We start from the raw sequence: 23,792 nt of genomic DNA on the forward strand, positions 1-23,792 counted from the left end.
CGTTTTGGTCGTTTTACTAAATTTCATTTGTAAAGGTAAAATTACTTGAACTAATGAAATGTAAATTATATTTGAAAAAGATATAATTTTGAATCTACAATGTAAATAAAATTGAAATAATACGTATAGAAACTTTAATAAAATTAAAAACACGTTTATTTAAGTTTTTATTGAAGCATTATTTTCAATAAAATTATAAATAATTTTACATTTACTCATAGAATATCTCGAACCATTATTAATTTAAAATTCCATAATTAATTTTAAATTTTATTCTTTCTTATTTTTCTTAATAAAATTAACGTAGGCAAAGTCCACCTACAAAATTATATTGATATTACCGTAAAAATAAAACATGTATAAAGACCAACAAATCTATATAAAATAAATTGGAACTCGAAGAAAACGATGAAGAAGTTTACATTTGACATTAAAAACAAAATTACAGAACCAAAATTGTCGCAACCAAGAACCGAAAACTAAAACCCTAAAAGACAAAAATTGGGAAACCACCCGAAACATCGAAAGAAACAAGGGATTGTTTGTAGAATTCCCGAAACAAAAGATTGTTTGTAAAATTTACTACGGTTCGGACACGATAGTTTCTTTTAACATTTTATAATAATTGAGTAATTTTATATAATAATGACTTAACATTGTACGACAATACTAAGTGATTATTACACAAATTTACAGAATTATTATAAAATGTTTAGAATTAAAAAAAAAAAAAAGAAAAATACAGCAACTTGAAAGAGAAGTACATTAAACGCATCATAGTAGAAGAAGCCGCAAAAAGCACTTCGTCACGTCGCTTATCAAGGGGAAAGAAGGGGGGGGCAGGCCCATGATACCATTCACGTTTTGAACGAAAGATTTATAATAGTCATCGCGAGAGATCAAAAGGCTTATACAGGAAAAGGATATCTACATACATATATGCATATATATATATATATATATACATATATGTATGTAGAGCAATCACCGCGAAGCGCAAATTGGTATTGTCAACGATCAAGAGTATTCTCTCCGTACATCACCAACCTACACAGATTGAAGACAGACAGCCGTTTGTTACTACTAAAAAGTCAATTCCCATGATTTGTATTTAAATTTGTAGTAGGAATAAACGTGGGTTAGGATTTAAATTCATGATTTTTCCATATTCTGATATGCCCATGATTCGCAGTTACCTTAAATGTATATATATATATATATATATATAAAGACCTGATAATGTCATAAACTCATGATTTTTCCACATTCTGACATGCCCATGATTCGCAGTTACGTTAAATATATGCGTGTGTGTGTATAAATATATATATATAGATAGACCTGATCATGTCAAACTATCCAGAAGCAAACAGAATAAGAACTTCACATCTCAGGATCTATTCCAGGCGTCTAGAACAATTGGATATAACGTACCTTGCGCATCAGAAAGAAAAAGAAAAAGAATACAATACAGAGGCGTTCAGATTGCTTTCATATTTCCTAAAAACACTGAATTGGTTCATAATTCTCGTACGTTTTCGTAAGATCGATAGATAGAAAGTTCCGATTGACCAGACAATCTTGCAGAAAGAAAACCTAAAAACCAAGTTTCAAGACGAACCTAAAAAATTAATTGACGACGTTTACGTTGCAGGTTTAGATCTTAAGCCTAAACCTTCCAGTAAAAATTTACCTCAAGTATCTGCAAATATAAATCAAGAAAGGTCTTCAACAAAAGCTTAAAACCATTCGGAAACACTGTCAAAATTCAAACATCTAGAACTCAGGATTCATTCCAGCAAATCATCAATTCCAATCTTCACGCAAATCTCAATTACACTAGTTTTTCTCCGTTCGTTAGATTGAAAATATTGATGTTTATGACTCGTGTCCTTAGCGTGTTAAATGAAAATTTCCAGGTGAACTTTATATCTTTGCAGCTAAAACCAATTCAATTGAGGCTGTAGTTAACGTTCTCGTTAGAACACAGGAAGCTAAACATTGATTTATGAACTCTACGTACCGCATAAATAAGAACCTGCTACGAACATTTTCTCAATCTTTGAAAAGCCCAAGTTGCTTCTGATTTCAAATTTTCATTGCCAATTATCCCTGTAACTCTATTATGAACTTCCATACTCATAAGCAGTCAAGTTATAGAATTTGAGAATTGCAAATTAGTTAATTACAGGAAAAACAATGTCCATATAACAAACTGATAGACTCTATCTAGGTTCCAATTTTCTTACTTTTCGAAGTCAGGCAGCTGAATTAGTAAAAGAAAAACATTCCTCTCAGTTTTGATTCTTCTTTTTGAAATAATCCTCTCTCAATTTCAATTCAGTTCGCATTGTATTAGATATGATCAAATTGGATCGAAGGAAATTACCATTTGGACCTCAATTTAGCAAGAAAACATTGGCCGATAATGCAGACCATTGAGTACTAAACCACCTCCAGGAAACTTCTAGCATATTGAACACCATTCGATAAAATTAATTTGCTATACGCTTATTGTGCCCATTATGTTTCGTTGCTCCAACTATCTAATCTAAATAGATTGCACCAGCGCGAATCCCTCAAATAGCTATTTACATTGACTAAAAATTATGTCTATTAAGGTCCACAAGGCAGGGGACTCTAATCAGAACATCTATATTATTTATTAGCTAAGTGCATTCTTTACCTTTTAGAAGATGTCTATCATCTTGCTAGCCACTATTTTATCCAAATTGATAAATCTGCCCATATAATGCGACAACCCAAAGAGAAGCCTAATCCCAAAGTAAACTTTAATGTGTTTACGATGTCTCCTTGGTCGTGTATTCAACTTTTTGTTTCTCTAGCCAAAACTTCAGGGCAATTGTTGAGTTAATAATTTCAATATCTTTCAGGGATAATGATTTTTAAGATGGACTTAAAGCAAGTCTTTGATAATTCTATTGTAGAAGGTATATACTCGAGAAAGGAACACTTTTTACCACGTATAGAATAGTCTTTTCAATTCAGTGAAACCAACTTTTACATAAGTAAATGTTATAATAATTACAATTCAAAAGTTTAAAAGGACTTTCCCTACCATTCCCCAATAACAGGTGCAAGTTGAAAATGAGAAAATGCTCCTCGGACAAAGAAAAAATTGTTATAAAGGTAAAAGTAACAGTAGTAAAATGATAATGTAACCAGTAAAGTCAATGAACAATACCATATTAATATAACAGTATGCATGAGTAAACAGCAGTGAGAATTAGATGCCCATGCAAATGCAAAGAGTAAAGAGGTTATGCAATAACAACACCAACTTAGAAAATGTAATAAGTAACAATGATATCCTTCAGATAATTATAACAGAACATGCACGAAAAACAGAAAGAACCAAAGATGCATGTTCAAATTTTAAGCATTCAGTATTTGATTAATGTATGTTGCAGAATATCTAATACAAGATGAAAATTTTAGCAGCAAGAGAATCATGTGCAAAGATAAAGAAAACAATAGTCAGATAAATCATTATTCATCACTTGTAACTAGAGAACAAAATCTTTGTTGACAATAGTTCAGGACAAAGTAATTCAGGTGAACACTCCAAAAAACCATTCAGGTCAACTCTTAAGAAAAATCCTTCAAATAAATAATGCAACAACATATTTGAAGCACACAACTACACGTTCAACTAGTTTTTTTTTAAAACTAACTTCGATATAAATCAAATAATCTCAAAATAAACCTCAATCAAATGACAGCAAAATTAGCCTCAAACCCTTGGGATCGTCAAACCTGTTTGACTAATCAAATGTCTTATCAAACAAACTTCAATGTCAATCAAATGATCTTAAATATAAACCTCAAAACATTGGGATCCCAAAATCTGTTTGACTAATCAAATATAGATGCAGGAAAAAATCTTTGCTCACAACAGGTTGAGATAAAATCATTCAGGTGAACTTCTCTAAGGGGGAGAAGAAAAAGAATCCTCAGATAAACTGTCCAAAAACTTCATAACAAATCAAATGGTCCAGAAACAAACCTCAAAACTTGGCATCCCATTTTAGGAGCTAAAATACAATATTTAACACCGAAGAAATGACAAGTTGCTTGAGGTATCACTTTTAACTAAGGTGACAAACCTATCTGACATCTATAGTAACTTCACTGCCCACTTCACGAATAAAATCCCTATAAAATCATAACATCACATAGAAGACAATGTCCACAAATGGAGTATCAAATTGATATATCCCACCTTAAACTTCAGTAAAATATACCATCCACGATGAAAAGTCAAAATGTCCCGGCAGACAACAGACATATCATTCTATCCCTCCCACATTAAACCAGAAAAGATATAAGCAATATCCTTTTTCGGAAATTAATTGACGGACTTATATGTATCTAACTAGTTCTTCACTCAAGGGAAAAGAGAACTCCAAGGATTATATATTTATAAGCATATAGATAGGCAAGTACTTATGTTTGCAGGCAATGTTAAGATGCACTTAAGCACAAGGAAATTTGGACAGTAACTAGACAACATAAGCCTACCAGTCCTTTCTCTATTACTCTAGATTACTCCATCCTATTCTTTATCCATCCAACTAAACAATAGCTGTCCTGAGTTTTCTTCTGGCGTACTCTTCAGAAAATAAAGTTTTCTTCCGACATATGGAACTATAAAGCTTATGAAAACGTGAAAACACTACCTATCATAAACTTGGGCAAACGCGCTATAGTACCATAAGAAGGCAAGTACCACAGAACGAGGGGCAGGTGAAAGGTCGATCCTGTTGGGATTGGCTAGACAAACATCCAGTTGGGCCAGCTTTGTTGGGAGAAAAAGAAAAAGAGTTTTCCATTGCATCACAACCCAGTGTAGGATTAAAAGAATAGGGCAGAGTACTGACATTCCCTCTCATATCAGGGTGAAATAAGGAATGAAAACAATGGCCACTATCTTGGCAGCTCAAGAAAGCAGGGCAATAGATCCTCTGACCCAGAAGTGGACTCTAGCAGAGGGCAAAGCATCACCTTGCAGCAGGAAGGTCTCGATGCTGAGACAAGTTCCAACTGAAATGCAATACTTAGGTATCATCTCTGTTGTGTGTTTCCTTATAAAAAGTTGCTTTGCTCTGATTGGCATTAGGAAAAGAGCTCACAATTATTTAAATTAAAAAATACACATTTTTGGAGAGAAAAAAAAATGTCGATTCATATTCATCAGAATGCCAGCATATTCCTGCCACCATGATGCATATCTTTTTTCTCAATGTCTTTTGTATTATACTCACTTGACGATACTTTCATATCTAACTAATCTCCAACTTTTTCAGCCATAATGGTCCTATGCTCCTTATTGGGTTGAGGTCCTCAAATAAATGTCTTAAGTTCGTGTATCTCCCCATTGCTCTTTCTAGTAAAAGTGTTGATTCTCAATAGTTTTTCTATATAGATGGAAGGAAAATGAATATTACCTTCCTGAACTGTATACTCACAATAATTTAGATACCATTCTAGTCTGATCTTGTATAGATGCTCCTCTAATCACATTCTGTTCCTGATATTCTCTAATACTAACCATATTAACTCCCATCCACATTGCAAAAAATGTATTCCTATCGTAGAGCATAGACATTAATACACAGGTATTAGGCTTGTTTAACCAACTTATTTATACCACCAAGTATCAGTATTTGTACCAATTTGCACCAGGCTCTACAGACCACAAACATATTAAGACCCGCACATTTGACTGTCCGAGCTCTAATTCCTACAAGTCTCTGCCTTGAACACTTATGCAGGGTGCTAAACACATGCACAGGAGAAAGAAGGAAAAGGGCTAGTTGATAAAATAATCAAGCAACCGAGTAAAAACCAGGAAAATTAAGAAAAGAAATGAAGACAGTTTCTCTCTTTTTCTATATAGTTGCTCTCCTTTTTAAGAAAAACTTTAGCAAATGGATGGTATATTGTGCAAGGGAGCCGCTGTGTCATGCGAACATGTTTTTTATGTGCTAGTACATGCCTAGAGGATCTAGACGTTGACTTACAGATTTTCGGGTCTGAGTTCGATGATAGCAGGTTCACTAAAGGAGGAAATATCTTGTCTTGTTCAGCTGTGGTTAAGAGGATGTACTGTTTACATTTTTTAAACATAGGATTTACCGTTCACAGTATTTTCTGACCTTAGGCTGCTTCTATTATAAGGGAATTCTTATAAAATTAAGTTCTCTCCTTTTCCCTATATATTCCTAATTATAAGAGGTGATTCTTCATACAGAGGAAATTCCTCATATGGCTCCATAGAGTAAGCACATCGCCCAACCATGTTCCTTCTTCCTTTATTGCTTTTATTTGATCAATGTGCATTGTCTAAGTAATTTAACATGTCCTGAATCATACATACATAAAGAAACCAAAGAGAGAGACACGAAGGTAACAGTGACAGGCAAGCCAAGTTTTTGCCTTCTCCATGTTCCCTACCTAATTGGGAGAAGAAATTCTTCATTTCTAAGGACAAAAAGACTTTCAACATCAAGAAAATCTCCTTTTCCATTTCCTTGTAAATTAACAACAAAAAGAGTACAATTTGTTTGTTCTCCAATTGTTCGATAATCAATAATTCCTTTACCTCCCCAAACTCCATATAAATTAACTATGGAAAAAAGCTTCTGAATCTGGTAACAGTCAAAAACAAATTTATGTAGCTTTTAGTTAAAAAAAATATAAATAGAAAATATAAGTAAATTCTATTTTATTATAGCTATTAAAAATATTTGAATCCTCAATTTTGCTCAAAAAAGAACAATAATCAATAAAGTTTTAATGTATTACTAAATATTTTTTTTTGAAATAAAAGGTACGCAGTATTTATTAACAGGATACCAAATCCTGGGTACCACCTATGTATAAAAGATTTACATAAAAGTTAGTATATCAATTACATTCCCAAAATCCTCATCACTAATAATATCATGACCAAATAAGATGATTCCAAAAGACTGCATCCATTTATCTCTAATACTATAAAGACTACTAACTTTACCCTCAAAAGCTCTAGAATTCCTTTCTTTCCGAATAACCCAAAAAACCATCAATGGAATAATGTTTGCAATGTTTTTTTTTTTTTTTTACACATGACCCATCCCATGCCTAAATCTCCCCACAAATTGAACCCGCCATGACCCAATGTCTCTATTGAAAGATTATGCATGAAGAATTTCATCAAAGTTTTGAGTATTTTCTTACTCAAAATGGTAAGTTTCTCTCTTAACGAATCTTTAAATTAAATTCAAGATAGGAAAATGAAGAAAAACTCACAGACATTGTCCATCTCTAACCAAGGTTATAAAACTTGTAGCAGCCAAGGAGGTCCGAGGTTTAAAGCTTGAATTGAAATTCAATGCCACAATCTTAAAAGAAAAGACCAGGAAGTCATGGTCGAGTTTTGGACGAAGAATGCCAATATAGAGAAGATAGGGAATGTTAAGTACTCAACAATACCATGATTGGCTTGAGGTTATAGAACTTATAGCAAACATGGCCGAGTCTATGGAATAAGATTTGCCTTTTCTCGGGCTTGTCCTTGGCTAAGGCAAATCAATTTCAAAAGGATATTTCTATAAGTACTTATAAAGATCGGGTCATCATTTCATATTAACTTTCACATTTGCCTTTCTCTTCTTTGTTTTCTTTTTTCATTTGTTTAGAAGGATCCCTATGAAGGTTATCAATTTGCGCCTCGAAAGTCACAACTTCAACAAGAAATTTCCAAGCTAGAAATTTTGTACGAAATATCTTGCTATACTTAGGGAAATCTAATTAATTTAGCACAAGCTCCCAATGATTAATTTATCAAACCATGGACTATAACCGCTTCCACTTCTGGAAGATTTCGTTCATTAACAACTCACATTTTTTCCATTTATACTTATAGATCATTCCTCACACATATGCTTGCCTCCTCAAATAAAATATCAAATCTCTTCCAGGCAAGTCTCGAGGAACATCGACCTAATAGCCTTTACTCCCACTTACCTTGACACAAAAATGATGCTTCAATCAGTTCAAGTCAAAATAAAAGTGATCTTTATAGCGAGTGAACCTCCTTGGCGAACTGAATTCAAGTTGCAAATTGATAGTCTTTATTCCCACTCACCATCACATAAAAATGATGCTTCAAAAAACTTTCGTCAAAAAAAGTGGTCTTTATAGTGAGTGAACCTCTTAGGATGAATGAATTCAAATTGGCAACAATCACTTGACCAATAGCATCCACGACAATAGCATCCATAACAATAGCATTTATAATTCTTCCATTTAGGACGACGTCATGTGTTCAGTTGTATCCACATTTAAGTCCATACATGTATCTACTATCTACCACGGATCCCTCATAGTAACAAGCTTTGAACTTCGCCTTGTTTTTGCAACAGGAGGCCTTCTCCAAAGAACTATCACATGACGACCATCATTTGTTACATATGAAAGAGAGGAACATTAGAGTTATTAATGGGATTGAAAACTTGTTCACCAAGTTAGAGATATTTGGTTTTTCTTGGTGCTTTGGTTTAGTCACCGATTTGGGAGCGCGTGGACCTTACAAATTTTGTTGTCTGTATTTACACAGGTGACACCCTCTTGATGCCTTATGAGTAGATTCTTTTTCCTATATATTTCAAAACATTACTAAACAAAGAAGTAAAAATATCTCCTTCCTTATAACCAAAATTGTACTCCAGTGGTGAAATACAATCAACTTAAATTAGCATTTCATCTTTTACAAGCTACCTCCCATACATAGCAACGTCATACATTAACATGTTCAATTGATAGAGATCATCAATAAGCTTCTTGTAAATCTTGACATAAGAACTCCGTAGAGGGTCTTCAGATTATTATGAAAGAACGGAGCATAAGACTTTTTTAGAATATTTGCTTTCAACAGAACTAGAGATCACTAGCTCCAAACTCGTAAATTTGTATTTCCTTTACAAGTCATTCTAGAGCACCTTGTAGCTATTTTTTTTAAAATGATTTTTGAGTAAATGGCCTTTGCACGTGAGAGGCACCCCTTTGCCCGTATAATTAGTGGCCCAGGTAATTCCATAAAAAAAAAGGCAAATTCATACAGTAGGGGAAAAACCCCAAATAAAAATCAATTTGAAGGCACTTCAAACATGCCAATTTTTGACACTGTTCGATTTAAATTCATTCAACCATGAAAATTGTTTAATCAAATGAGTTTGAACTTACAAAAGAAGAAGTTCAGCCTGCCAGCGAAGCCTAAAATTCATAACATGTTACTCTTGAATATATCTAACAGACAGAGCAACAAGAAAGCAATTAAGGTTTTTTAAAAAAAAATAAGAAAGCTACTAAGTTTTTAACTGTGTCGAATAACAAATTCAGTCTTCCGGACAACCATATCTTCAAGACCCAAAAGCATGCAACTCCTATTCTTTTAAGGACTTCCAATCAAGTCCCTCATTTCCTCCTCACCACATGAAACTATCCCAAAACCTAAAAGAACTCGGTAATAGATAGAGAGATCAGTCTTCTTCCACTGTGCTCCTTACAGTATCAGACACTCCAAAACAATCACCACACTCCAGTTTTTCTGATAATCATCCAATTCTAGAATAATGTAACGCTGCCATATAAAGAACTTAACACCATCATTGGAGTTTTCCTAATATTGAAACAAGGTTAACTTCCATAAGTCAGAAAGCTTTTCAAAAGGCGTGACCAAGAAGATCATCCAAAGTTTAACTCCGCAAATGGTAAAGAGTAGACACACTAGAGGAATTAGCCTCAAAATAAACTATGATCCACAGGCAAACATGATAATGAGAGCATGGAGAAATTATAGACCCAGAACAAACAACTATGTTCCACATGCAAACATGGCAAATGAGAGCACAAAATTAGAAACTTGACTAACAGAATATAGAGATTAATAATTCAGCAGTTATTATGTATAGCAGGGGCAATTACCTAGAACAAGAGGGAACCTTCATAACTGATCTGCAGTTCCTCTCCCAGCTGGAGTATTTGGTTGATTCTTCTGCTGTATCTGCTGGAGGAGACTAGCAGCAAACTGTAGAGTCGATTGGTACCTCTGATTCTTATCAACCTCTGCATCTACTGCACCCACAGAGTGAATCTGCTGCACCTGGGAAGGGAGCTCCAGATTCACTCTGTCAACTGATATAGGCATTGTATTTTGAGGCTGTGACAGATTAGCACTATGCACCTGATTAGACATGACACCAGGGTTGTTAGCAAGCTGAAAAGCTTGTGAACTATACACTCCAGAACCATCAGTTGCATGCACCACTCCATATCCTTTTTGAGCGGTGGAAGCACCTTCCTGCTGATATTGCTGGTTGACAGGTGGGGAAGTAGCAATATGTGAACCCTGAGAAGAGATCATTAACTTAGCTAATGGCCTTGACGATACAGCAGCCTGTTGCAACAGGCTGACAGAAGGCTCTTGAATTTGAGTGCTTCCAAGGACCATCTGTGCAGAAAAGTTGGGTGCACTGGAGACAGATGGATAATGCTGATTTTGTGATAGATGTGCCTGTGGATTATAATGACTCCCCATCTGCTGAAATGAATGACCTGAAGAATCAGAAGCTTGCTGGTCTTGGTTCCATCCTGACAATGAAGTTTCTTTGCTGGATTGTGCAACTGTTTGAGGAAATGGAGGTCTAACAGTTGAAGAAATTAGAGAAGCCGGGTGAATTTCTGGACCTGAAGGCTGAGAAGCTGCTGGGAGTAAGGAAGCAAGAGTTGCTATAAGCTCGGGGGTTAAAGTGACTCCACCTTGATGCATTGATGCAGTATTCATAGGTTGTTGCCCTTTGGGACCAGATAGCTGGACACGAGGCTCACCAGCATGAGGAAAACCTGGTTTAAAAGAAGACTTCGAATCCTCCAGCAAAACCCTGTTATAATCCATTGCAAGAGTCTGTTCTTCCTTTCTATGGAATATGTTATAATCAGGCTCGGCAGGAGCAATCCGCTGTCGATCCACATAGGATGAAGGAAGGGGCTTAGGCACCTCCTGTCTAAAGGATACAGCACTAGTAACTGGTGGCGGCAGCTTGAGAACCACGCCATATAACCGTTCAGGACCTGAAACTTTGAGTACCTTTGTCAAGAAATCCGATGGGGGCACCAAAAACAATGTTGTTCCATTGTCAAACTTGGCAACTCCAGCACGATTTTTTGAACCAAGATATCGGAGGAATTCAGTGTAAGAAGCAAAATCATCTTCACTGTCGGGCAAGAAGAAAACAATGTCAAACCCAATAGCCTCTGCATAGTGTTTGGTCAACATATCCAATCCAGTTCTCGCTGAACAATTAACAACTTCAGGGCTGCAAAATAAATAACCGACTTAAAATGATAAATAGATGTCGTGACTACTCAAATAAGAGGCCAATGGCCTTGATGCTGGGTAGAACTTCCATGAAGGAAGAAAGAAATCAGTAATCACAAAGGTATGTAAACCACACTTCACTTTCTAACAAGAACATGAGCGCCCAATTCCAGAAGGCCAAGCCAACAACATACAACACGTTCGAATGAAGAAAATATACACAAAAAGTTGATCATAAATCTCCTAAGTTTTTCTATCAAATCATTTGGATTAATGAAGACAAAGAATTCCGTATAATATATGCATACACACAGACATCTATTGAGAAATAGGTTCAATAATTATATCTCAAGAATTCCAGGTCATGCACATAGACATACACATGTTGTAATAGGTTACATAATCATATCCCAAAAACTTAAAACGCTAGGAAATTACCTAATTTATTTATATTCTAACTTTCCCTCCCACATGCAAACCCATAGGATAAATGTGTAAATGAAACATAGACCTGCAGTTTGTTGTGCTCCAATCTAATTTTTAATAAAAACAGGACAACAAAGATTCAATAACTATAATATTACGTGAAATAATAGGTCGGGTTACAAGTTATTTCCAAAAGCTTGAGTTGATAGGAAAAGGATCAATTTATTTTTCATATTCTAACATATATAAACGAAACAAATCCACATTAAAAAAAAAAAGAAGAAGTTGCCTCTGTTCTGTTCTGCAGCCATTAAGTTTTTAAATCACGAATAAATTAGTGACACTGGCATCTTCAGAATTAACTGTTGATATCCACTAAGAAAATGACACTACCATTTTCACATTCCAACTTAAGAATTATATACATGAAGAAACAGAAGCAATCTTGATCAGGAACATATTGTCACATAATAATATACTAGATAAATATGAAAAAAAAGAAAATTTTCTCTTCATTTAACTTCAACATGGATCTAGATTCAATCATGTAATTCCTGAGGAAAAATAATAAAAAGCAACAATATGCAACCAATAAAACAGATAAGAAAAAGTAGCAGAACAGAAATGTCCTTCAAAAACAAAATATAGACAACAAAGAAAAAGTGTACTCACAGCTCAGTTCCAATGCCCCTTCCAATAGGGACACATCGAGCATGACAAACAGGAGTTCCACCCTTAGCAATAATTCCTCGCCATATGTAATCATTATCAGGATAGACCATTCCAGGTCCTCCAGGTGTTACCTTCCCAACTGACGGGCTAAAGTGACCCTTTCCTTGAGCATTTGCAAATGGACCAGAAGCGCCACCATCAATTATTGGACCAAACCCATGTGAAAGGTCCAACCCTGGTCCACGATCATCAATCTTTGTTATAGGAAATGCACCTTCATCAACGGTCAACGAACCATCTCTTCTGACTCGTTTTGTTTCCCTCTCCAATCGACCAGCATCATATGCATCCCACGGACCAGAAGCTGGTCTCACAGATGGCCTAATACCTTGTGCAGGGGAGGGTACAATCCCAGGCGCAGGAGGAGATGGCCTTCTCCAATTTGGTCCCATAAGGTTTGTATTACTAGCCAAATCGTTATATTCTGGACCGGGATGAAATCGTTCGAAACTATTTTGAACGCCAAAGGGCCTCACAGTAACATTAGGTGCAAGAAGATTATTCGGAGGCAATGGCCCAGCAAACGAACCAACAGTTGGATGATTATGACCAAAAATATCCGCCGATGGAGGTCTAAATGAACGTTCATTAATAAACATCTCGGTTCCTGATCCTTTGATCCCAGAATAAAAGCCTGGATAATCTTTGCTAAGTGGCTGCTCACCATTTGAATACAAAATTGTGATTCTTGGATCATTAAATAATCTGCCTTGTAGGCCCTCCTTAGCCCGCCGAGCTTCTTCAATACTCCTAAATTCGACTAATGAGAAATGCCTTGAAGGAAAACTTCTAATTCTCTCAATTTCACCAAACAGTATCATAGCATTATGAAGCATTTGTTCATCAATCTGAACGGAAGGAGGGTAACCTACCCACAAAACATTACTTAGCTGTTCTGTTTTTAGGCCTAAAGAGGACTGCAGGAGCTGTGAAATAACAAGATATGTAAGAATAAAATGTAAACTCAAACATGTAAACAACTGCTAGAGAACAACCAAAAAGAATATTGATGGGTATAAATCAATTTATTCTAACAGGACCGAATATATACAACCAACCAACAGCCTCATAAATTAGCATGTGCCTATTACGTGAACAGGAATACTCATTCATGCATAAACATCAAAAAACTAGCGGATTTTCAGGATCAGGACTCACAGGTCTTTTGGCACTCAAGTGGCTATCAGGAAGCCCCACTCCCCTACTGGAAGGAGCATCCCTGTGATCATAGGAGCTTGGCCATTGTTCCTGTTAAAAAAGAGTTGAGAAAAAACGTAAGTTCACTTCAGAAAGCTCAATTGTTCCAGACACCTACAAATGCATGTTCTGAATATATCAAGAACATGGGAGAAACCAAATGTATTATTCGCAATAAGAACCCAGCGTAATTTGACTTTTGACAGGGAACTAAACAGGAAACCACCAAAATCAAAGAGACTCATAAAACAATTAGCAATCCCTGTTTTTCTCATAAAATCTACAAAATAAAATGAAAACTACAAAGATGTATACTAACTCTTCTAGAGGGTTGCGATCGAAGGAAATCCACACGCAACTGCTCGCCACCCATCCGCTTACCATTCATGCTCTTTGCAGCTTGGATAGCATTCTCCAACCTCATGTACTCAACAAATGCAGTATTGCGTTCTTTCAGAAACTTAAAATCCTCAATTTTACCAAACTTTTGGAACTCTTCTTCCAATTCTTCCTTGGAAATACTGGGGCTTATTCCACCAACCCAAAGATTCTTGCAAGGTTTAGCCTGGAAAGAAACTTCATTAGAAAGCCATAGCACATATCACAAAGTTCTACAGCCCTAGTGCTGCACAGCACTAAGGATTTTAAATCTTTTTGTGAGAATTACAGCTATTTCACATAAAATCAACATCCATATTTTGTTGCCATATATGTGTTTTCAGCAAGACATTCGATAATACAATTTCTCATACAGATTTCATGTGGTTTCATGTTTAAAAAAAAAAAAAGATAATTATATGTGTGAAATGTCTAAAGGTTGCACATTTGAAATGACTGCTCTTAAAACAAAATTGGATATTCTTTAAAGGAAAAAAAAACAAAAGTGGAAAAATAACCTAAACTAGACGGCAAGTCTGCTACGTACTTATGTATTACTTGTATGGTTACTTCACAAACAATTACAACTGGGATTTCTAGCGAGCAATCAAATGTAAACATTTATATGTAGAGTATACATACTCACTGCCAAGATATGCAGCAATCCCCAACTTTCCTACTTCTAAAGGGTTTTCATACAATGAGTTTATTCTATTTAGTCCGCATTTCAGTCATGATAAGCAAACTAAATAGAGATGCACTGTTCCAGGCATCTTAAAATAGTGTCATTTACATGCACGTAGAGGAAAGAATACTGCCATCTTTATGAAAGAGAAACAAGTGCCATCTCTAAACAAAGTTTGATTGTTTCATCATCTCAATTACACACCATAATTAGCCACTAACAAGGAAGGTTACAGAAACCCTAATATCCTAGTTCGTTTATAGTTAATCATACTGATCAGCGAACAAATATCTTAACTCTTTTTCTTTCTTTCAAAATGACCCAAAAAGTAGCCAAAGGGAAAATGCCTAAGTGCTTATTGTAGCATTATTCCATTGGATGCCTCTCCAGTCTCCATGCCCATATCTCCTCTTTGATCAGGCCAAGCCACAACCCACTCCACTCCCAGTAGACTATAACCCAAAGACCAAAGCCGCTAGGACAAAGGACACCATTGGAAAAAATGATTGACAGTCTTTGAAACATCTCTTTCATATAGGTAGTATCAATTCACAATGACCTTTCCGTCAGATTGTCTATGGTCAACCCCTAGCCACTTCCCAAGCAAAAAATGCCACTGTTACTGATGCATTAATCTTCCAAAATCAGATTCCATAGGAATTCTTTGTTAGCTCTTCCACTCCTTGTAAATGAGAATAGTACAATTTTACCCAAAAATAAAATTCCTTCTTGAATTAAGCCTCCAATGTGGCTCATCCAAGGCTGTAGGCAGGGTCCCATCTTATGACAGATATTGCATTATGTTCACATATCTATGGAGTTAGCTCTTCCGCTTCGTATCAAGTCATTAAGATTCTTTGGCTGGTTGGCAGATAAATTCTAGAGATCTGGTTGTGGGCTGTCAAGAATTGAAAGAAGGCTATCACAATGTTCGGAGTATTTGGAGGTATATCAACAGCAGAACCTTTGATGTTATCAAATATCCTTTCCAAGGATCACAAACTTTTTGCCTCTACCATCTTTTGGTTGAATTATCGCCTTACCTGCAGATTTTGTTAGTTACATGACCTTATAGATCTTCCAATTGTGCCTTGATGTATTTTACTTCCTTTGTACATGGGTAGCACCCCTTGGTAACTTGTGATTAGTAGAACTTAGTTGTTAAAAAAGAAACAGAAGCTTAAAAAGATTTATTAGATCTAAAAATCAAAACTTTATCTATTCTAGAACTTAAGAGCAATAAAAAAAATGAACTTACATATACCAAAAAGAGGCCAAAGAGCCCATCACCAAGATATTCGACATCAAACTATTACTTATTTCCCTAAGACTTTTCAAGGTTCACTTCTTTTGGCAAAATGAGAGCAATAAATGTATAACTATACTGAAAGTTCAAATTGAGAAATACTAAGTTCAGTTAATTGGAAATAATTAGATAAAAAAGTTAACACTGAGGCTTCGCTATCGATGGAAAATTACTTAAACACTTGATAATTAGCAATTTAGGTAGCACAACAGATGTATTAAATGTAAATCTACTAATCAATTTCAAGAGCATATCAGCCAAATAAAAGTTAATCCCTTGAAAGGGATATCACAGTAAGCTTCAGCACAGCATTGTTTGATTTATTGTTTACTTGTGAATAATTTGATGCCTCAGTTATGTCTATTGTGCAAATGCAGGTACCTGAATATATAAGAAACACCACCTAGACATTATATAGTTAGTAGTATATCTAACTCTTCTACACGCGCAGCACACTCCTAGATCTTTGCTGATTATCTTGTTATTAGCGTATATGACAAACCACACAGAGTATCAAATTTAAAATTTCTATACAGACATTGTCGTGTTACATGTTTTAACAGAGTTCGGAATTTCTATATGATAGGCCAAATTTTAGAGGCACGAATCCAGTCAGCCTTGACAGAATTCGCAAATTCCAGGCAATTGAGATGCAATCACACAGGAATTGTCGTTAGTTGAATTCGCGTACGTAAGCACCACCTCTCTCGGAAACGAAAAGGAATAAACGACAGGAATATTTCGTGGAAAAACGACAAAGACAGCAAAATATGTAGACAACAAACCCCGCTAATGAAATAACAACTACGATAACCTAAGTAAGCGCAGAGATCAGAACAAACCGGTCGAGCAAACTCGATCTTAATCTGGTTTCCCCCCAGCATGGACCCCTGCAACGCCTTCTTGGCTGCTATCGCGTCCTCCACACGCTTGTAGTACACGAACGCGTAACTCCGAAACGAGTAAGCCGATAGACTATCTAGCTCGCCATACTTCCTGAACAGCGCCACCAGATCCGATTCCAACACATCGGCCGGTAAATTTCCGACCCAGAGATTGTTCGATGGAGCATCGGAAGCCTCCTCCGACTCTTTTCCCCGCTTAAACGGCGGAACCATTTCAAAATTTTCCACCCCCCCGGTCAGCCCAACCTAGGGTTTTCTTCGGCACCTAGGATCGATATAATGATTGTTTAAATTCACAACAAATACGCAAGAACACCGATCAACAAAAACAAAAAAGAAAAACCCTAGATAACGATTATCGGATACTATTGATAGGGCTATAGAAAACAATAAAGCGAAAAATACTACAATACGATAGAGAGGTTTCTACCTACTTGTATGAATTATACGTACAAGCAAGCAGATCGACGGAAATCGAAGCTTCTCAGAAGAACGAGCGAGAGAGAGGAAGACGAAAGATCTTCTTTTATTATTATGTAAAGGGATATATGACGGATCAGTCGGCTTATATATACTGCATTATTCGGAGCCTGATTAGCTGACTCCTTTGGGGTAGGGATTAAACCCGGTTTTATTAGGTATTTTATTATTTTATTCAAAATATATTTTTCATTTTATGTTATAATAATTATTATTTATATTTTCATAAAAATATAAAATTTTTATTAAATCTTATAAAAATTAATCTTATCTTATTTAATTTTAAAAACATTATTATTTACTCACAATTTTTTTTATGTTCTAAATTAATATTTAATTTTTATATATTAAATTACTCGGATATTATTATTATGTTTATTTAAAAAATTATAAATAAAAATAAAAAATAAAATTATTAATTTTTAAAAATAATATTTTTTATTAATAAAATGATAAGTTTAAATAGCAATAATAAAATATACAAAATTTAAAAAGAAATTTTAAACCAACTTTCTTTTCTTTATTATTTCCTCTCTAAAATTGGAGATAAACAAAATTATGAATTGACTACTTTTTCCTCGTTTGAATAACATTCTATTAATTTAATTGTTAATTTTTAGAAATATAATAATAATTATATTAAAATTTACATTGTTTTAAAATACTATTAAAATATTTAATATTTAAAATATAAATATTATGTTAAATATTTATTACTATAAACTAAAAAATAAATAAAATAGGTAAATCTCAATATTTGAACTAGTTTATTTTGAATAAAGTGAGTGATATTTATTGCATTTTTTAGATATGAATTATTTTTTATTAAATATATTTATGTTTATTTAATGTTTTTACTAAATCATATTATTTAAATATTCATTTAAATTTAATTTAAAAAATATACTTAAAATACTATTCAAAAAATTTTATGTTAACCTTTATATTTTTTTCTATTAAAATGTATTTTTAAAATTTTTAAATTAATTTAAAATAATTTTTAAAAATTAACACTATCAATTTTATATATACGTAATAAACAGTGTATTCGTACAGATATAAATAAAAAAAAAAATTATTAACGAATACTAAAAATTACAAATTATTTTTTCTAAATTCATTCATAGTGAGTGATTCCCTTCTCTACATCCCCCTTATTTTCTCCTTCATCCTCCTCCACTTTTATCCCATCTCCACACCTTCATTTCTAGTGGTGGCTCCTCTTGTTTATACCTCATTTTTTTAGTGGTGGGTATTTTCTTGTGCACTCATAATTTTTTGAGGTAAAATTTTATATATACACATATATCTTTGCATATATATATATATATATTATATAAAGAGATATTTTGTAGTTATTGTGAAATATGCTTTATATTTTAACTTGTAATAAAGAAATTAATCACACATTTTGGCTTTAAATAGAGATATATAGTTATATATATAATACTAGCACACTTTATAACAAACAATAAAATTTTATTTTTTTATTATATAAATATCATAGTAACACAATTAGTGAAATATCTATCGACCAATTAATAGTTAGTATAGGTAGTAACAAAATTGAACTTTATATAAACCATAATGTAAAACATTAAATCAGTAACATATGTGTACTTATTTCATAAATTATTTTTGACAATATATAAACTAAAATTATTAATATAATACACGACGATGATATTTTGGTTAAATAATCTTAAATAAGTTTGTTGATTATATCGAGGTCATGTTTGACATTTTTCATAATCTCGAGTTCTTGTTCAATTTTGTATTGTTTGCCTCGAAACTTTATTAATTCAACATACACATCTATAAATTCATCATCCGTCTGATGCAAAAGGATAATAAATTGCTCACTTGCATCACCATCTTTTTTATCTTCAATAATAATTTGATGTTATTTCAATGTTTTGTTACTAAAAAAAACATACAATCGTAACGAGTGTGAAGATGTATCAATTAATATTAATTAATCAAATAACTGAGAATAAAATACTAATAAAATGAATATTATGCAAACATTATGACTCGAACATCCAAAAAATATTTTATTTTTATTCCACAAAGTCCATCGAAGGACTGTCGATAGCGTACAACAGCATCATCATAATCGATTTATGTCTTTGTTATTGTAGATAACATAAAAAAATACGATTTTATAACATTTCATTATGATTATCATATAAAAAAGCTATACCAATAAATTAATACTTTTATAATTATCCGATTTGTTTTTATCTAATCATTCACTAATTAATATATTATAAAGTAATTTTTACTAATTAACTTTTTATAATTAATTTGCTCATTAATTTGTTGCAAACAGACACCAATTATTTTATCTTAATTAATTAATTTCTCGTTGACCCCTCACTAACATTCCTAATTACTTTTGATCTAATTAAGTTTGCCATCAATTTGTCATAAACACAACCAATTATTGTGTCATAATTAATCAATTTATCATAATTTTCTCGTTAATCTCCCCAATTAATATTCACTTGACTAATCTCCATAATTAATTATCTCCTTAATTAATTTCCACTAATATGGTATTCAAGTTGTCCTATCACTAATTAATTTGCTCTTAATTAATTTTTGTCCTAACAAATTCTATCCTTAATTTATCCTAAAAAATAATTAATTTGTCCTTTTTCATTAATTTCTCAATAATTTCCTTATTTAATTTAGAACTAATTAATTTATCATCTCTCTCTCTCTCTCTCTCTCTCTCTATACATATACGCATAGACCGCTCTGACATTCAACTTTGGTGTTGGGTGGGGGTGCTAGTCGGCTTGCCAGACATGGGAATTTACAGGGTGGATTTTGTCTGTTGCTGTCGGGGGATTGAGTTTGATTGAGTTACCTGCCTGTGAGTTACAGAATATGAAACTTTCGAATGCGATTGGACAGTGAGGAAGCAGATTGGTGAATTTTGCTTTATGAGAATCCAAATTAAAATATAAATAAATAATATTTTTTTTTCAAGGGAGAATCTTAAAGGAATCAACTCATTAGGAATCAAATATGTGGGTCCCAAAAATACTAAACTAGGTCAGTACTAGTTTATTAAATAAATTAATCCCCACAAAATATGTTTTTTGTTATAATAATAACAAACCACAGCCCAATTATTACAATTTTATTAATCTATTAATAAATTAAATCATAGAATTACTTAATTAAATATAATCATTATATTTAATGTTGTCACCTTTTGTTATTTAATATATAAAACAAGTATAATTTATATATTTAATGATTTAAATAGTAAAACAACTTATGTAGTAATAATAATTTTTTATTTAACCCTTAAATATTTTTTTTTAATACAAACTCTTATACTTTTGGAATGCTACTAAATAAACACTAAAAAATAGAAAGAGCTAACTCATTCTTAATTAATGCTACGTGTTTTAAGTTATATGTAGATGATTGACAACTTGTTAATGAAATTAATTTTTTTTGTCATATAATCTGTAACGATTCCGGAAATATTCAAATGAAATAAAAAATAATTAAAGTGTTAAACCGTAATAAATGTTCAGAGTTTACATTCTTTATACAAATAATTTAAAGTACAAAACAGTGTTACAGAATTCACTATTTTAAAAGAAATACAAGAATAAAGAGATAAACAAAAAATAAAGAAATATAACATCTAACCGCAATCCTCATGCGGACCGGGCTCTGGAATCTGATCCTCTTAATCTGAAATGATTAAATAAGGGATGAGCTACACTACCCCAGTAAGGATATCACGCTATATCACCGATAGATAAGTAAAGGTTGGTATAAAATTAAAATACTAATGGAGTACTTAATTTAAACTAATACATTTATTAAAAATAAAATCGTTTACCGTTCACTTAATATAGTAGAATTCATAAAAATAACTTATGCAGACAATAATATCATATAGATCATAATTTCATGTGAAATCAGCAACATAACACATATAATAAGTCTATATACATCGTCAATAAACCAAACAATAACTGTTGCTTTTTCCACTAAACTATTAGTATCTATGGAGGTTCATAGGGATGCCCCTACTACACGCGAACCCTTTCATTTAATAATCTCAATTACGAGTCATCCCTATACCCCGTCCGGTATGAGTGCCAAATTATTAAACCTCAATACCCCGTCAGGTATGAGGGTAAAACGAACCGTCCCCATACTCCGTCCGGTATGAGCTCCAAATTATTATGTCTCCATACCCCATCCGGTATGAGACAACGTTCACAGTAGGATTCTTTAAGTATCCGGTCCGTCCATCATCTCTTAGGATATCCAGTAAGGCTGCCGTCTTCATCTATTCATTTTACCACACAATTTTCTCATTTTCCGTTAGTCTTCATTTTCCAAATCAATCATAATCACATAAGCAAACAAACATGTATCAGGGAACACAATCATATATCAATTTTCCAACTAAACAGTGGTAACGTAAGACAACAATACATGCATTCAAACTATAAAATTGATAAATCAGATACTATCATGCTTTTAAATTGTAAAATAAATCAATATAAATCAATAGAGAACAATTTTCGGTTCTAGCTCTATTAGTAATACGTAATTAATTATGCACATTTATTAAATTTGCACAAAGTACTATATTATTATTTATTTAAACTTCAATTCTATGATAGAGAATAGAGTGAGAAATCCTTATTCGATTTGGTACCCGAAAAACTAAGTTGTTCAACTGTGCCTACGGGCAATTCTCAAGTTCCTTGAATTTTTTTTTCGAGAATTAAAACGTGCTAATAATACTTACAAATGTCCCAAACAAACCAAAAATCAGTTCCGGGACCCACTTGGCCAATTTCAGAATTTTGGCACGGCGGCTTCGTCGTGCTCCGGCGGCGACGGTCCGTCTCAGATTGACTGTTTTCGGCTGATTCTGCATCGATCCCTGAGAGAAAACACGTTAAATGGCCTCAGTTGGCCCAAAAAATATAAAAAAAAATCGAAACTCACCGGCGGCGGGACTCTCCGGTACGACGACTCCTCCGACTCATGTTGCGGTTGAGTGTTTTGCTTCGGTCAACCTGTAAAGAAGGACACGGTGATCGCAACAGTGAAAAAATTATACAAAACGGGAATCGAGAAGGGCCTCATCGGAGGCGTTTTGTGAAATTCCCTGTGGTGATGCTTTTAGCCTTTGCTTGCATTTTTCGACTAATTGGCCGGTTTTTTTGCTCCGATTTGGCTATAAGTGTTTTTAAAATTGAATTTCGAGCAAAAGAGAAAATTTTTACCTTTTTTGGCAGTCGGAACAAACTTCGGTGCGGCGACGGGTGGCGGTAGTGTCCTTCCGGCGAGGGGGTCTGACGGCTAAGGTTAGGGTTTAGTGTGGATAAAGGTTATTTATATCCGTCTGCTTTTGATCTAGACCGTCTATCGCGTTTGATCTGAATCGTTTATCGTGATTCAATCTGCACTGTCCGATCGCATTCAAATATGACTGTTTGATCGCATTTGGGGAGAAAACACATCTGGGCCGTCCGTGCGTGCTGGAATTGACCTGGGCCATTCGATCGCAGGCACGCGGATCGCCTGCGTGGCCTCCCGCGTGGCACCGCTTCAGCGTTCGCTGCTACGCGGCGCGTCCTGATTTGCCAGACCTACTGATCGAATGTTTGACGTGGTAAAACTTTTCTAAATTGCATTTTGACTACTATTTTCTTATTTTTCTTTCAAAAATATCCCTAAAACCCAAATTTTCACATATTTTTTTCAAAATTGTTTTCAATTTAATCCTTCATAAATTTTACTTCATTCTTACTCTAAATTAAAATTAAAAAATTAAGAATTTACATTTATAATTAAACCTTAAATTACAAAAAAATTAATTTAGCGTGTTACATAATTATCCACATCATCACATTATATCATTTTTTTTAGAAGACAATTATAAAGAGAGCTCGAGGAGAGAGAGTGCGAGACTAACAAAGAAAGAATCGAGAGTAGAGAAAAGCTTTACAAGAGAGAGAGGCTCGAGGACAAGCTGTCAAGAGAGACGCGTGAGCTCGTGAAATCTTGAGTAGGTTGTCGAAGCACCTTATACTAATATTTTTATATTTAAGTCAATTAACTTTTTTTTTTCTTTTTGTTGAAAATATTATATATTTTAAAAATATTTAAAATTAAACAGGAGTTAACTAACCGTTAATGAACATTACATGTTCATATTACTGTGTTGTTGATTGCCATGTGTTCTGTTGATGATGTAGAAATTTTATTTGAGTATAAAATTATAGATGGATTATTATTTTGTCT

The 23,792-nt window shown here is 33.7% G+C and overlaps 1 protein-coding gene across 10 annotated transcripts; it reads right to left on the bottom strand.

Annotated features, from left to right (window-relative positions):
• Window positions 1-409: 409 nt before the first annotated feature.
• FPA (RNA binding protein) lies at window positions 410-17,601 on the bottom strand. Of its 10 annotated transcripts, none has more exons than XM_088220889.1 (7): window positions 17,447-17,566; window positions 16,950-17,277; window positions 14,058-14,303; window positions 13,700-13,789; window positions 12,482-13,467; window positions 9,991-11,381; window positions 410-1,047 (listed from the first exon to the last, which is right to left on the bottom strand). In XM_088220889.1, exons 2-6 carry the CDS (start codon window positions 17,223-17,225, stop codon window positions 10,010-10,012), a joined length of 2,970 nt encoding a protein of 989 aa, XP_088077015.1. In that variant the 5' UTR covers window positions 17,226-17,277; window positions 17,447-17,566; the 3' UTR covers window positions 410-1,047; window positions 9,991-10,009. The 10 variants fall into 10 exon arrangements, with proteins under 10 accessions (XP_088077015.1, XP_088077019.1, XP_088077018.1 ...); XM_088220893.1 differs by lacking the exon at window positions 410-1,047 and adding an exon at window positions 2,986-9,646; XM_088220892.1 differs by lacking the exon at window positions 410-1,047 and adding an exon at window positions 2,986-9,685.
• Window positions 17,602-23,792: the final 6,191 nt, after the last annotated feature.

The sequence above is a fragment of the Carica papaya genome, chromosome 5 (genome assembly GCF_054855325.1).
Source record: "Carica papaya isolate Zhongbai chromosome 5, ASM5485532v1, whole genome shotgun sequence".
Taxonomy (NCBI): domain Eukaryota; kingdom Viridiplantae; phylum Streptophyta; class Magnoliopsida; order Brassicales; family Caricaceae; genus Carica; species Carica papaya.

What these genes read in the sequence shown, in the direction of transcription:
- FPA (XM_088220889.1), bottom strand. Translation starts at nt 17,225, where the DNA reads ATGGTTCCGCCGTTTAAGCGGGGAAAAGAGTCGGAGGAGGCTTCCGAT. An exon ending in GATCGCAACCCTCTAGAAGA is followed by an intron (nt 13,790 to 14,057) that starts GTTAGTATACAT and finishes CTTTTTTAACAG; the next exon opens with GAACAATGGCCAAGCTCCTA. An exon ending in AGGGGCATTGGAACTGAGCT is followed by an intron (nt 11,382 to 12,481) that starts GTGAGTACACTT and finishes TTTATTTTGCAG; the next exon opens with CCCTGAAGTTGTTAATTGTT.